Source organism: Syngnathus acus, chromosome 22, assembly GCF_901709675.1.
Source record: "Syngnathus acus chromosome 22, fSynAcu1.2, whole genome shotgun sequence".
NCBI classification, from domain to species: domain Eukaryota; kingdom Metazoa; phylum Chordata; class Actinopteri; order Syngnathiformes; family Syngnathidae; genus Syngnathus; species Syngnathus acus.
In genome coordinates, this window is record NC_051106.1 from 8,389,155 (window position 1) to 8,403,916 (window position 14,762).

The window sequence follows — 14,762 nt, forward strand, 5'->3', positions numbered from 1 at the left end:
TTTTCACGCAGGTGTTTTTAACGAGGGTAACTTTGGAAAACATATTGGAACGCGGCCCTGAGGACTAGAGTTTGACACCTGTGACCTTTGACCATGATACTTCCCTAATAAAGTGGCCTGTTATTAGGTACACTTGAAAATGGCGGTGTACCTAATGGAGTGTCCGTGTGATTCCCTCGTTAAGCGCACCTGCGTGAAAAGTTTTAGCTACTGCAGAACGTGAAAGGAGCTAAATCTTTTCACGCAGGTGCGCTTAACGAGGGTCACTTGGAAAACATGTTGGAACGCGGCCCCGAGGACTAGAGCTTGACACCTGTGACCTTTGACCATGATATTTCCCTAATAAAGTGGCCTGTTATTAGGTACACTTGAAAATGGCGGTGTACCTAATGGAGTGTCCGTGTGGTTCCCTCGTTAAGTGCACCTGCGTGAAAAGTTTTAGCTCCTGCAGAACGTGAAAGGAGCTAAAACTTTTCACGCAGGTGCGCTTAACGAGGGTCACTTGGAAAACATATTGGAACGCGGCCCCTCGAGGACTTTCTGATTGGCTGTTTGATTTGTGACGTCACACGGACACTCCATTAGGTACACCGCCATTTTCAAGTGTACCTAATAACAGGCCACTTTATTAGGGAAAAATCATGGCCAAAGCTTAACTGAAAGTGAAAAGTGCCCCGCCCGCCCTCACCCCCACTTTCTGATTGGCTGTTTGATTTGTGACGTCACACGGACACTCCATTAGGTACACCGCCATTTTCAAGTGTACCTAATAACAGGCCACTTTATTAGGGAAAAATCATGGCCAAAGCTTAACTGAAAGTGAGAAGTGCCCCACCCGCCCTCACCCCCACTTTCTGATTGGCTGTTTGATCTGTGACGTCATTCGGACACTCTATTAGGTACACCGCCATTTTCAGGTTCACGAGTGAGTGACAGCGTTGCTGCTATGCCAGCCGACACACGTTATGTCGACGTTGATGTTTTAATGTTGTATTTGTTGGATTGTAGTTGATGGTGTTATTATACCGAATGTGTTTGTGTTTGAATAAAAGGTTAAAAAAAATCTGTTATGCCGACATTTGTTATTTTAGGGGACACCAACTCATATAACAACGTAAAACACATACATATTGTCATATAGAGCAGTTAACCAAATGTCTGATTTTTATGTTTTAATTGGCAGATATAAAAACAAGGAATAAAACACCAGACAAGTTTTAACATAAATGTTTATTAAAATAATAATAATAATAATAATAAAAGTACATTTCAAACCAGCAATCTAATGTGAAATTGCAGTAGATATATTGGATAACAATAATTAGACGTATATATGCATACACGTTATTTAAAAACATTCTGGTTTACATAGTTCACGCCAGGAGGAAGACGCATCACGTTCACTGACTGATCCGTTGATGCACGGGAAGGAAGGCAGTTCACCCATTGACTCGTTCGCGAACGGGAAAGTCAGGATTCGTTCCCTCACTGAAGGACCCCAGGAAGAGTAGCGCTGGCATTGCCATAGCTAATGGAGATCCTAAATTAAAGAAACAAACAAACAATCAAACAAACAAACTGATCCGTTCTCGCGATGAACTGGAAATGCAAATCACTCTCTGACTCGTTCACTCACAGATCCGTTCAGTTAGTGAACGGGAAATGATATTCACGACTCGTTCGTGAGCGGGAAGTCACGTCATTTTCTTCGTCGTTTTGTTTTACGGCAAGGTGGCACCAGCTCATTTCAGTCATATGAACTGAAAAAAGAACGAATCACTTTAGGAAGTTATTCGTTCACTGAAAAGATCCGTCCTTTTGAACGAATCGTTCACTCACGAGCCAACACTATAATGCCCACTACTGGCGGCAGTTTCTCCGGGTCGCTGAATGACAGACACTCCGCTCGCCTACCGCTCACTAATGGTTGAACTTTAACTCGTTTGGAATCCCCAGCCCACTACTCAACACCTACCACCGACGCCTTGGCCACTTTCTCGCTTAAAAAAAAGTCTCATCTTTGGGGCGTAGTGTTGACGACTTGACACGACGTCGAGTCAAATGAAGTTTGAGCGCTCCACGGCGTGCGTTCTCAACATTACTATTGCTGGTGAGTTTATTGCAACTTTTAATCACGTGCTTTTTTTTTTTTTTTTTAAACCGCTTCAAGGTTACCTTTCGGTGTGTGCACTAGGTGTGGGTCGCGGACAAGCACCATGACGGGCGACGCTCTGGCGCGCACGGGTTTGGCGTGGATCATGCAGATGGTAGGCCGGGCTCGGGGGGAATGTTTGGCCGCCGGAGGGAGCGCCCACTCTGGATGTTTGAGGGTAAGCGCTGCCGTCGGTTTCGCTGCAAGAACAATGGTGAACCACGGCGAGATGTTGCTTTTTGAAAAACGTGGGCGCGTTCGGAAATAAACTCCGAGCGCGCACTGTTCCGTCCCGACCGCTGGTAAACTGCTCGGTTCCCCTGGGGACTCGGCGCACGCGTCCATCATTACTACTTTTTCTAGATTCTACGAATAGTTTGTGACTTTCAGGTTCGTCCAGATGCTTTCAGTGTGTGGATATAGTACTGTAGTAGCAACGTGACATGATTAGAAAAGAAATGAAAATATAACCAAAACCTAACCACTTTAAAAACTCGTGTGTAGATGGATGATTTGAAAGCAGTGTGGGTAGAAGTTGCTTCCTTATTGCAGTGTGCTTCATCACCGCTAGAGGGCACAAAAACAGCACCGTGCCTTTGTAAATGAGTAATATTTTCTCGTTTAAGGACACGTTGAGAATAAAGCAGAAAATCCGTGGCTACTCCTCCTTTGCCGGTGGGCTGAATAATGGCGGTGAGACCCATAGAACCGTTACCAAGCGGGCCAGGTGGCCTTTGGCTTGGGCCCTCAGAAGGATGCTCACTCAGGACAACTCATCTGTTGGGAGGCTGTCAGAGGAGGACATGGACAGAGCAAGGGCCGCCAAGAGTGATCACCTCAAGCCCTACAAGCAAGTGGTAAGCATGGCTTGATCCTTTCCCCCCCCCCCCAGTATATTTCTCAGCATATTGGTGAGGTTCTCCTTTGCATTTCAGCTCTGTAAGAATGCACGCGAGAGGAAAGTGCCCATTACTCGGATTGGACGCCTGATGAGTTTTGGAAGTATGTCCTCTTGTAACTCTTATTGCACGGCATTGATGGGACGCATTTACTAGCTAAATTGTTGTTTGTTTGAGGGAAATATGTAAAATGTTAATTTTTTTTTAAAGGTGTCTCATTTTATTTTATTCATTTTAGTTAATCAGTTTTCGTTAACTATAATAACCTTGGTCTTTGAATGAATTAATGAATGGTTGAAGGAGATGCTTGTCTGGTGCTTACACCAAAAGACCACTAGAGAGCAGCATTTCACCGTTTATTTTCTCTGCTCTGGTCAGGCCTGGCTGTGGGACTTGGCATTGGTGCAATTGCTGAAGCGGCCAAGAAGAAGTTGAATCTTCAACAACAACAAGGTTGCAAAATGACGAGTTATATTTGTAACCCTAACCTTGATTTAAAACCCTAGTCGGAAACCCTAACCCTAGCTTGAAACCCTAATTAGCAATGGCAAAACTCCTTGGAAACCCTGGTCGGAAACCCTAACCCTAGTTTTGAAAGCCTAGTTAGAAACCCTAATCTTAGAAACCCTAAAAGTAGTTTGAAACCCTCGTTGGAAACCCTAACCTTAGCTTTAAAACCTAGTTTGTAACCCTAAGCTTGGTTTAAAACCCTAGTCGGAAACCCTACCCCTTGTTTGAAACTTTAATTAGCGATGGCAAAACTCCTTGGAAACCCTGGTCGGAAACCCTAACCGTAGTTTTGAAAGCCTAGTTAGAAACCCTGATCTTAGAAACCATAAAAGTAGTTTGAAACCCTAACCCTAGCATTAAAACCAAGTTTGTAACCCTAACCTTTGTTTAAAACCCTAGTCGGAAACCCTAACCCTAGTTTGAAACCCTAAATAGCAATGGCAAAACTCCTTGGAAACCCTGGTCGGAAACCCTAACCCTCGTTTTGAAAGCCTAGTTAGAAACCCTAATCTTAGAAACCCTAAAAGTAGTTTGAAACCCTCGTTGGAAACCCTAACCCTAGCTTTAGAACCTAGTTTGAAACCCTAACCTTGGTTTAAAACCCTAGTCGGAAACCCTGAGCCTAGTTTGAAACCCGAATTAGCGATGGCAAAACTCCTTGGAAACCCTAGTCGGAAACCCTAACCCTAGTTTTGAAAGCCTAGTTAGAAACCCTAACCCTAGTTTTGAAAGCCTAGTTAGTAACCCTAACCCTAACTCTAACCCTAACTCTAACCCTAGTTTTGAAAGCCTAGTTAGAAACCCCAACCCTAATCCTAACCCTAACTTTGGAAACCCTAGTCGAAAACCCTAACCCTAGTTTTGAAAGTCTAGTTAGAAACCCCAATCTTAGAAACCCTAAAAGTAGTTTGAAAACCTTGTTGGAAACCCTAACCCTAGCTTTAAAACCTAGTTTGAAACCCTAACCTTGGTTTAAAACCCTAGTCGGAAACCCTGAGCCTAGTTTGAAACCCTAATTAGCGATGGCAAAACTCCTTGGAAACCCTAGTCGGAAACCCTAACTCTAGTTTTGAAAGCCTAGTTAGTAACCCTAACCCTAACCCTAACTCTAACCCTAGTTTTGAAAGCCTAGTTAGAAACCCCAACCCTAATCCTAACCCTAACCCTAACTTTGGAAACCCTAGTCGAAAACCCTAACCCTAGTTTTGAAAGCCTAGTTAGAAACCCCAATCTTAGAAACCCTAAAAGTAGTTTGAAACCCTTGTTGGAAACCCTAACCCTAGCTTTAAAACCTAGTTTGAAACCCTAACCTTGGTTTAAAACCCTAGTCGGAAACCCTGAGCCTAGTTTGAAACCCTAATTAGCGATGGCAAAACTCCTTGGAAACCCTAGTCGGAAACCCTAACCCTAGTTTTGAAAGCCTAGTTAGAAACCCTAACCCTAGTTTTGAAAGCCTAGTTAGTAACCCTAACCCTAACTCTAACCCTAACTCTAACCCTAGTTTGAAAGCCTAGTTAGAAACCCCAACCCTAATCCTAACCCTAACTTTGGAAACCCTAGTCGAAAACCCTAACCCTAGTTTTGAAAGTCTAGTTAGAAACCCCAATCTTAGAAACCCTAAAAGTAGTTTGAAAACCTTGTTGGAAACCCTAACCCTAGCTTTAAAACCTAGTTTGAAACCCTAACCTTGGTTTAAAACCCTAGTCGGAAACCCTGAGCCTAGTTTGAAACCCTAATTAGCGATGGCAAAACTCCTTGGAAACCCTAGTCGGAAACCCTAACTCTAGTTTTGAAAGCCTAGTTAGTAACCCTAACCCTAACTCTAACCCTAACTCTAACCCTAGTTTTGAAAGCCTAGTTAGAAACCCCAACCCTAATCCTAACCCTAACCCTAACTTTGGAAACCCTAGTCGAAAACCCTAACCCTAGTTTTGAAAGCCTAGTTAGAAACCCCAATCTTAGAAACCCTAAAGTAGTTTGAAACCCTTGTTGGAAACCCTAACCCTAGCTTTAAAACCTAGTTTGAAACCCTAACCTTGGTTTAAAACCCTAGTCGGAAACCCTGAGCCTAGTTTGAAACCCTAATTAGCGATGGCAAAACTCCTTGGAAACCCTAGTCGGAAACCCTAACCCTAGTTTTGAAAGCCTAGTTAGAAACCCTAACCCTAGTTTTGAAAGCCTAGTTAGTAACCCTAACCCTAACTCTAACCCTAACTCTAACCCTAGTTTTGAAAGCCTAGTTAGAAACCCCAACCCTAATCCTAACCCTAACTTTGGAAACCCTAGTCGAAAACCCTAACCCTAGTTTTGAAAGTCTAGTTAGAAACCCCAATCTTAGAAACCCTAAAAGTAGTTTGAAAACCTTGTTGGAAACCCTAACCCTAGCTTTAAAACCTAGTTTGAAACCCTAACCTTGGTTTAAAACCCTAGTCGGAAACCCTGAGCCTAGTTTGAAACCCTAATTAGCGATGGCAAAACTCCTTGGAAACCCTAGTCGGAAACCCTAACTCTAGTTTTGAAAGCCTAGTTAGTAACCCTAACCCTAACTCTAACCCTAACTCTAACCCTAGTTTTGAAAGCCTAGTTAGAAACCCCAACCCTAATCCTAACCCTAACCCTAACTTTGGAAACCCTAGTCGAAAACCCTAACCCTAGTTTTGAAAGCCTAGTTAGAAACCCCAATCTTAGAAACCCTAAAAGTAGTTTGAAACCCTTGTTGGAAACCCTAACCCTAGCTTTAAAACCTAGTTTGAAACCCTAACCTTGGTTTAAAACCCTAGTCGGAAACCCTGAGCCTAGTTTGAAACCCTAATTAGCGATGGCAAAACTCCTTGGAAACCCTAGTCGGAAACCCTAAATCTAGTTTTGAAAGCCTAGTTAGTAACCCTAACCCTAACTCTAACCCTAACTCTAACCCTAGTTTTGAAAGCCTAGTTAGAAACCCCAACCCTAATCCTAACCCTAACCCTAACTTTGGAAACCCTAGTCGAAAACCCTAACCCTAGTTTTGAAAGCCTAGTTAGAAACCCCAATCTTAGAAACCCTAAAAGTAGTTTGAAACCCTTGTTGGAAACCCTAACCCTAGCTTTAAAACCTAGTTTGAAACCCCTAGTCGGAAACCCTGAGCCTAGTTTGAAACCCTAATTAGCGATGGCAAAACTCCTTGGAAACCCTAGTCGGAAACCCTAACCCTAGTTTTGAAAGCCTAGTTAGAAACCCTAACCCTAACTCTAGTTTTGAAAGCCTAGTTAGTAACCCTAACCCTAACTCTAACCCTAACCCTAAGTCTAACCCTAACCCTAACCGTAGTTTTGAAAGCCTAGTTAGAAACCCTAACCCCAACCCTAACTCTAACCCTAACTTTGGAAACCCTAGTCGAAAACCCTAACCCTAGTTTTGAAAGCCTAGTTAAAAACCCTAATCTTAGAAACCCTAAAAGTAATTTGAAAGCCTTGTTGGAAACCTTAAGCCTAGCTTTAAAACCTAGTTTGTAACCGTAACCTTGGTTTAAAACCCTAGTCGGAAACCCTAACCCTAGTTTGAAACCCTAATAGCATAAAAAAATTTTTTTGTGTCTGCAGCCAATAAAAAGTCTGTCCTAGACTCCAACACTTTCCTGTCTGAAGCCAACGCTGAGAGAATTGTGCGGACGTTGTGCAAAGTTCGAGGGGCTGCTCTCAAATTAGGACAGATGCTCAGTATTCAAGGTGAGACATTGAATACGTCATGACAGGAAGAGTCAACCTTTAATCATATTCTCCACTCCTTGTAGATGACGCTTTCATCAACCCTCAGCTGGCCAAAATCTTTGAACGGGTTCGACAGAGCGCCGACTTTATGCCTACCAAACAGATGATGGTAAAGTTTTCGGTTCAAGAAGTTGGGATTTCGTGGGACATTTGTGACATTATGTTCCTTGTTGTTGCATGCAGAAGGTGATCAGCAGCGACCTGGGCCTCGACTGGCGGAAGAATTTGGAATACTTTGAGGAGAAGCCGTTTGCCGCCGCCTCCATCGGTCAAGTGCACTTGGCCAAGCTAAAAGACGGCAGAGATGTCGCCATGAAGGTTCAGGTATTACAAAGCTTTTAACACTATTTGAAACTACTCATTTTCTTTTGTCTTAATTTAATCAAGTTAATTAATCATATCTTTGTTTTTTACCCTTCAGTATCCTGGCGTGTCCAAGAGTATCAGCAGTGACGTGAACAACATCATGACACTCCTGAGTTTAAGCAACGCGCTGCCTGAAGGTAACAGAGTAGCTAACTTTATTTTTTATTTTTCCTGTATTGAATGAAATCAAAACAATGACATGTCTTCTTGGCAGGTCTGTTCCCTGAGCATATGATCCAGGTTATGAGCAGAGAGCTGGCCCTGGAATGTGATTACGTCAAAGAGGCCAAATGTTGCACAAAGTTCCAGTAAGTCATTTGTGACTTTTCACTCTTACAACACCACAGCTTTTACAAAGGCTTTTATTTTTAAACTAAACTAAATTTTAATATATTTAGTAAGGCTTTTTTCTAATGACAATTAGTTGTTTTTTTTCGAACAAAATGGTTAGGTTAATGTGAATGCATTTTCTGGTGCACATCAGAGAGTTGCTAAAGGATCACCCCTTCTTCTACGTGCCCGATGTAATCGCCGAGCTGAGCGGCCAGCGTGTACTCACCACCACACTGGTGAGCGGCTTCCCCCTGGACCGCGCCACTGACCTCCCGCAGGAACTCCGGAACGAGGTAAGTGTGACTTCAGGGCAGATAGACCGGGCGTGTACGAAGCATGGTGGAGAAATTGTCGCTTTCGCTGCTCTTGCAGATCTGTGAGCAAATCCTCTTTTTGTGCCTGAGGGAGCTTTTCGAGTTCCGCTTCATGCAGACGGATCCCAACTGGTCCAACTTCTTCTATGACCCGCACAAGCATAAGGTTTGTTTGACTTTGACAGGATTTCATCTCAAGTTGGGTTGTTTTGATTCTTAACAAAAATGTCGACAGGTAGCGCTGTTGGACTTTGGAGCTACGCGGGAATTTGACAAAGGTTTCACAGACGTCTACATTGAGGTGAACTCGCGTTATGCTCCATCCTCGGGATGTTAGAGGTTTATTTTATTTACTGATCACAGAAAGAGGAACACTATTTTTTTTTTCTTATACTTTTGAAAATTAGATTATCAACGCAGCTGCACATCAAAATAGAGAGGAAGTCCTGCAGCGCTCCAGAGACATGAAATTCCTCACCGGATTTGAATCGAAGGTAGCTTGCACAAAATAAGAATGTCCAGGCATTGTTTTAACTATTATTGTTCAAAAGGCAATGGAGAACGCTCACGTGGACGCCGTGATGATTCTGGGTGAGGCCTTCTCGGCGACGGAGCCGTTTGACTTTGGCACTCAGAGCACCACGGAGCGCATCCACCGCCTCATTCCGGTGATGCTTCACGAACGCCTCGCACCGCCGCCAGAGGAGACGTACTCGCTGCACCGCAAGATGGGCGGCTCTTTCTTGGTCTGCTCCAAACTCAAAGCCCGAGTGGCGTGCAGGGACATGTTTCGAGAGACCTACACGCGCTACTGGAAGGATGGACGGCCCAACTGAAGAGTTTTTGGCCCCGCCTCCATTTTGAAACACACCATGTGATACAGGACTAATGTGATCTTAATGACTGCACATATTTACAGCCTATTTTTGCAAACGGTGTCCCAATACATCAGTACTTAACATGAATAAAATGTCTGATTCTTTCCGTTTGATTGATTGGTCAAATAAATGTGCCAAAAATATTTTTTCGACAAAGTAATCAGAAAAAAATAACAGGTAGTACACGATTAAAAAATGTCCACCTGCAATGTTGTGTAAGGTTCCACTTGGATCGTAATGGAGGTGAAGCAAAAATCGGAGCTCAGGAGCTTTGTGGCCCTCTTGAGTATGACATGTGGATCGGCACCGTCCTCTGTAAGTACATGAACACGTTTGGATCAGTTCAAATAGTTCTGGTATTTTCAAAAAATCGAATAACCCCAGAAAAAAAACATTCAGAGAAATATTTTCTTAAAAATAATTGAGGTACCTGCGGTGATGTGCACGCACAGCAAAGCGTGCGTCATGTCCAGACTCCACACGTGAAGGCGATGAAGCGACGACACGCCTCGCACGGCCAGCAAGGCGTCGTGCACGGAGGCCACACTGATGCCGGGCGGAGCGCCTTGAGGAGGGAGATCAATTCGGCAGCGTCTGTTAGGCTTGTACTTGACGCGTTGTGATGATGTCATAGCCCGGAGGCTCATATTTACCATCCATCAGCACTCTGAAAACATCCCTGGCGGTGGGAAATGTAGTCCACATGACCACAAGGGAGAAGAGCAGTGTGCAGACAGGGTCGGCCACCTTACACTCTGGCTGCCAACAAATAAAACATTTTGTATTTTTTTTTTTACATTGAGATTTTAAAAAATGCTCTATCATTTGGCTTTTCTGTAAAGCAAACTTTTTCATAAATGTTTGACTATCTAGCATGACAATTTTTTTTTTACAGAATTACGCTACGATACGTTTTGCTGCAACTGACCCAGAAGTGGATGACGGCGGCCGCCAGCAGTACGCCGACGCTCTGGATCAGGTCTCCCACCGCATGGACGCAAGCGGCCTTCACGCTGGCGTTTCCGTGACGATGGCCGCGATCCCGCCGTGCCTCGTCCTTTTGCGGCCACCCGTTGGGCAAGGCGTGGTTGTGGGTGTGAGAGACACCCGACTGCTGCAGGATGAGCACCATGCTAAAGACAGGAGAAAGCGTGAGATTGGGGAGAAGCGTGGCCACGCCGCAGCCCGAAGTCAGCAGCATGATGTCAGTGTCGATGTCGTAGTCGCCGTCGGAGATCCTCCTAGCGGCCGACCACACCAACACAGCCGTCACCGCCCAGATGGACGACAGAGATACAAGCATGCCCACAATCTCTGTTGGAAACACAATTACAATTAACAGAAAAAATGGCTTCATACCGCGCTACCATGACAACTAACCGGCTCGACGCCATCCAAAAGTGAAGGTGCGAGTGGGCGTGCGTCCCGAGATCCACAGAGAGAAGATGCTCAGCGAGATGCTGCCGACGTCACTCAGGAGATGTGCCGCATCTGTCATGATGGCCAGACTGTGCGAGGCGTACCCACCTGAGGACAGGACCGGATTAGGATCCAAAGCATCGGACGAGAGAAATAGAAAGGATAGGATGTGATAGTATTTTTCTCGCTTTTCTCACCAAGCACCTCCGCGACCATGAAAACCAGGCTGATGACCAAGGCGACCATGAGTCTTTTCCCGGCCCGACGTCTCTCGGCCCTCTCAGCCGAGTCCAACTCATCCCCGTCGCAGCAGGACCACTCCAAGTCTTCGCTGCTCTCCGAGTCCGAACTGAGACGAGACAAAGTAATCACGACAATGTTGAGCTCAAGAATTTTAAAGAATAAACAGACCAGGAAATAGGCTCCAGCAGCAGTTGCTTGTACGACTCGGCGGCCATGGAAGTGGGAAAACGGCAACCTGTTCCCAGTTGCGCTATCTGGCTGACTGAGGGAGGGGAGGGGTGGGGGAGATAATGCGACAAGTCGACTGCATCTGTGACACCTGAGTTTATTCTGTCCAAAAAAAACCACCCTTTTTACAGCTTGAGCGAGCAGATAAACACGGGAATGTCTAAAAAAAATTAACATTCAAGTTATTGTAGACCAAAAATGATTTAAGTACATTTCGTGTCGGACCCCTTAGCACTCGCATTTAAACATCAAAAGTCAAAACAAAGATGACAATTTAACTTTTTTTATGTTCATGTACTTTAGTTGGCTTCTATATCTACACAGCACATGGAATTAATGTTGCCACCTAAAAAAGTGCAACTGTTTGGCTTTGCATGTGATGATCATAGTGGTTATGTACACATATATACGACTCAAAAAAAGAAGGAAGGCATATTCCGCTTGGGTATGAAATTTGAAAATACGTCATAACCTTTCTCGGTGAACTTAATCTGACTGCGAACGTTCAACTATGTAGATTTTCAGTATTTTTTGCAAACCTTCCAATTCAACAAGAAGCTGGATGTCAAAACTCTAAATAGGTCACCTAGAAAAGTCTCAGCACATTTTAGCCTCGGCTGGAAATATCACAGAAAAACCCAATTTTTACTGTCAATGTATAAAATTTGAATACATTTGGAATAAAATTGAATGACTAAAATTGAATGACTAAAATTTGGAACAATTGTGACACATCTTGGGAGGCTGTGCGCTCTATTTTGGCACGTCGGCACAATGAACATGAACATTACAAAAGTGATCAGAGAAAAAACTGTGCATCATTCTCAAGTCACTGGTAACTCTGTCCTTAGAATGAACTTTTTTTTTTCTTCTTTCAACAGTCAATATGACTTGTAAAACTAACTATTAGGATGCAGCAGCTTTAGACAATGCATACAAGCTCTATGAATGATTTTCAATGGTATGAATGTAATAAGCAACACTGAGGAAGGGGGAAAAACTGTAAATTCAGTTTTGAAACTATGTACACAAAGTGATATGCCTATTTTTGGCCCACTCCCGTGTGAGTATCATTTTAACATTGCTAAGACATAAATCTGATGGTGGCCTGAGACTTTATGCATAGTCCTGTGTAAAAACAAAAAACACAAGTGGACCCAAAAGCAAACCCTGTGGCACCTAAACACAAGCCCCAAATAACTGCTGGTGTAAACAAATAAAGATATTGGAAAAGAAAAGGATCCAAACTTCGACGATAGGTTTTTTTTTTGTCAAGGCAGTGATTCAGTCCTCGAGCATCAGATCTATGGCGGCGACGGAGGTGGAGCCGTTGCCGGAGTGGGGCTGACTCATGATGGGCGTATCCTCGCCTGCATGGACAGAAATGAAGTCAAACTTTCTGCAAGTTTAAGGAAAGCACATTTGGACAACCACGTCAATCTTTTATGAGCTGCCCACCTGACGTAGCGGCGTCAGCTTTGCCCGAAGCGTCGGCGGACGAGCTGGGCTGAATAACAATTACAGTGTCTCCTGCTGTAAAACAGAACGCTAAACAATTCAGAGAGCCTCAAGGACGAGGGTTGAAATTTTTCTTTAGGCTGATTCCAATAATAACCAATTAATTCAAAATATATTGCTGGTATAATTGTACAAAGTCAGTCCAAGAGAGAGAAAGCTGCCACTTACCTTCCTCTTGCTCCTGGTTCTCCTGGTTCTCCTCCAAGTCCTCCGGGTCCACGTAGAAATCTCTCTCGTCCTCCTCGGAAGACTTGCACTTGCCACAGCAGAAGCAGCAGCAGCAGAAGCAGCAACAGCAGGTGAAGATGCCGCAACACACCAGCAGGGTCTGAAGGGACATCATCACGAGGTGTCAACACTCGACAACAGCCAGCGTTCCGTGGTTGGTATTGACAGCGCGACTCACCTTGAACCAGCACTTGGACATGAGGAAGTAGTACTTGACACTATCATCGCCAAACTGCTCTGCCACATAGAGGCCCATGGAGCCGTACTCGTCGTAGATCTTACGCTTGTTCTCATCGCTCAGGATGGAGTTAGCGTTGTTGATCTCCTTGAATTTCTCCACCGCTTCGGGGTTGTCGGGGTTCTTGTCCGGGTGGTACCGCAGCGCCAGCTTCCTGTGAGGACCATCATCATGTAAAAATTGAGAATGTGTGTCCTTTAATAAAATCAAACCCACCTGTAAGCTTTCTTTATCTCCTCAGGCGATGCTCCTTTCTGCAAGCCCAACATTTTGTACAGGCTGTCCCCTGCTGTGGACATTTTGCGCTGAGGTTTGTTGGGGTCGTCCATGTTGGTGGTTCTGGCGGATATACGTACTTTTTATTCAACTTCAATGAGGAAGTCAATGAACTAGCTACAATAGGAAGTGAATTCATGTGAGTGTCTTATTTTACAAGGGTGTCCACAAAGTCTAATTTCTTCCTAATAAATGGTTTTATGTATTCTTTATGTATTTATGCGGTCATGAAAGTTGTCACACTGCATTTGCGACACATTTGGGGGCCGCATGTTGTTTTTAAAATAAACAATTTACAGATTTTAATGGATAGCTGATTCACTTGGAACCTGATAAAACTCCCCTGAATGTTCTCTGAAGAACAATGATGCTATTATCAGCATTAATAAAACAAACTTGGCTTGATAGTGAGTGTTTTGGTCATTTTCTAGTTTCCAAAAGACAAATGTTAATCGTTTCCAATAGCTTTGCCTATTTGTTTGGGTTTTGTAGTAAATATGCGAGACTTTAATGACATTCTGCACGTAATAATGATTTACACTCATTGTGTCACAAGATCAGCAGGTGTGCCACGGGGAAATGATGTAGCCGGATATTTACTACGTCTTTCTAAGACATGTTCCATTGACGACATTGGCGAAAAGTGTGTAATTAACTTGCCTATTTCTGTATATTCATTCCATTTTAGTTCGGTGGTGTGCGACAAGAGTTAGCTAATATAAGTGGATAGTAATCTCTACTTAAAAAATATTGCTTATCGGGACTTCATTTTTCTAACTTTTAATTAAAAATAATTGCACACTTTGAGTCTGACTCCACGCCACTGAATGTAAACTTCAAAAAATATATAAATATCATAGTAATTCAATGTAATACTGGAGTTTCATCCGACTAAAATGTTTATGGGCAGGGTATGTCAAACACCGCTGCCGGGTGAACTTTCGACAGAGTGCTAAGCTAACCTTAGCATAACTGTAGCAATAAGAAAAGTAGACTCTTACCTTCTGGACGAATTTATATACACGTTTCGGGTGTCAATTCATCGAGTTCAAATATTCTTCGCCGGCTATCTTGGCAACGTTGTCCCATGTAGGTTGGCAAGCAGGTTGTTGTGCCACTAAAACGCCGGCGGCGTCCTCCTCATCATGTTTGAGTGGGAAAGGCTGGTATTGCCGTAAGCTAGTTAGCAAAGCCCGTCGTAACCAACCAGGAAGTGGCTAGCGTGATTGACGTCACTACGGAAAGCGGCAAGGAGTAGCTTTTTCACCTCCCTTTTTTTAAAACGATTTTTCCGGAATGTTTTCATACGTTTTTTTTCGTCATTATTTTCCTGATAATGTATTTTGTGTTTTTAGTAGCAGTAATGTTTTGCCTTTCTATTTATATTTGTACTCCCTACATTTTTATATGG

The 14,762-nt window shown here is 43.7% G+C and overlaps 3 protein-coding genes across 5 annotated transcripts; 1 reads left to right on the forward strand and 2 right to left on the reverse strand.

The window, feature by feature from the left end:
• Positions 1 to 1,832: 1,832 nt before the first annotated feature.
• coq8ab (coenzyme Q8A, genome duplicate b) lies at positions 1,833 to 9,314 on the forward strand. The gene is made up of 15 exons (XM_037241265.1): positions 1,833 to 2,110; positions 2,195 to 2,330; positions 2,779 to 3,009; positions 3,088 to 3,154; positions 3,430 to 3,504; positions 7,143 to 7,268; positions 7,334 to 7,419; positions 7,494 to 7,634; positions 7,732 to 7,813; positions 7,891 to 7,984; positions 8,161 to 8,302; positions 8,382 to 8,489; positions 8,559 to 8,624; positions 8,731 to 8,817; positions 8,875 to 9,314. Exons 2-15 carry the CDS (start codon positions 2,217 to 2,219, stop codon positions 9,157 to 9,159), a joined length of 1,704 nt encoding a protein of 567 aa, XP_037097160.1. The 5' UTR covers positions 1,833 to 2,110; positions 2,195 to 2,216; the 3' UTR covers positions 9,160 to 9,314.
• Positions 9,222 to 11,790, reverse strand: LOC119116122 (zinc transporter 2-like). Of its 3 annotated transcripts, XM_037241308.1 has the most exons (7): positions 11,032 to 11,187; positions 10,818 to 10,969; positions 10,582 to 10,728; positions 10,130 to 10,515; positions 9,855 to 9,960; positions 9,632 to 9,766; positions 9,222 to 9,514 (listed from the first exon to the last, which is right to left on the reverse strand). In XM_037241308.1, the coding sequence occupies exons 1-7, from the start codon at positions 11,076 to 11,078 to the stop codon at positions 9,390 to 9,392; spliced, it is 1,098 nt and encodes a 365-aa protein (XP_037097203.1). In that variant the 5' UTR covers positions 11,079 to 11,187; the 3' UTR covers positions 9,222 to 9,389. The 3 variants fall into 3 exon arrangements, with proteins under 3 accessions (XP_037097203.1, XP_037097202.1, XP_037097204.1); XM_037241307.1 differs by having other exon boundaries at positions 10,818 to 11,790; XM_037241309.1 differs by lacking the exon at positions 9,222 to 9,514 and having other exon boundaries at positions 9,855 to 9,956; positions 10,818 to 11,790.
• Positions 11,791 to 12,351: 561 nt separating this feature from the next.
• On the reverse strand, positions 12,352 to 14,560 carry dnajc5gb (DnaJ (Hsp40) homolog, subfamily C, member 5 gamma b). Its single transcript, XM_037241405.1, has 6 exons — positions 14,353 to 14,560; positions 13,292 to 13,414; positions 13,016 to 13,229; positions 12,778 to 12,937; positions 12,550 to 12,624; positions 12,352 to 12,461 (listed from the first exon to the last, which is right to left on the reverse strand). The coding sequence occupies exons 2-6, from the start codon at positions 13,402 to 13,404 to the stop codon at positions 12,376 to 12,378; spliced, it is 648 nt and encodes a 215-aa protein (XP_037097300.1). The 5' UTR covers positions 13,405 to 13,414; positions 14,353 to 14,560; the 3' UTR covers positions 12,352 to 12,375.
• Positions 14,561 to 14,762: the final 202 nt, after the last annotated feature.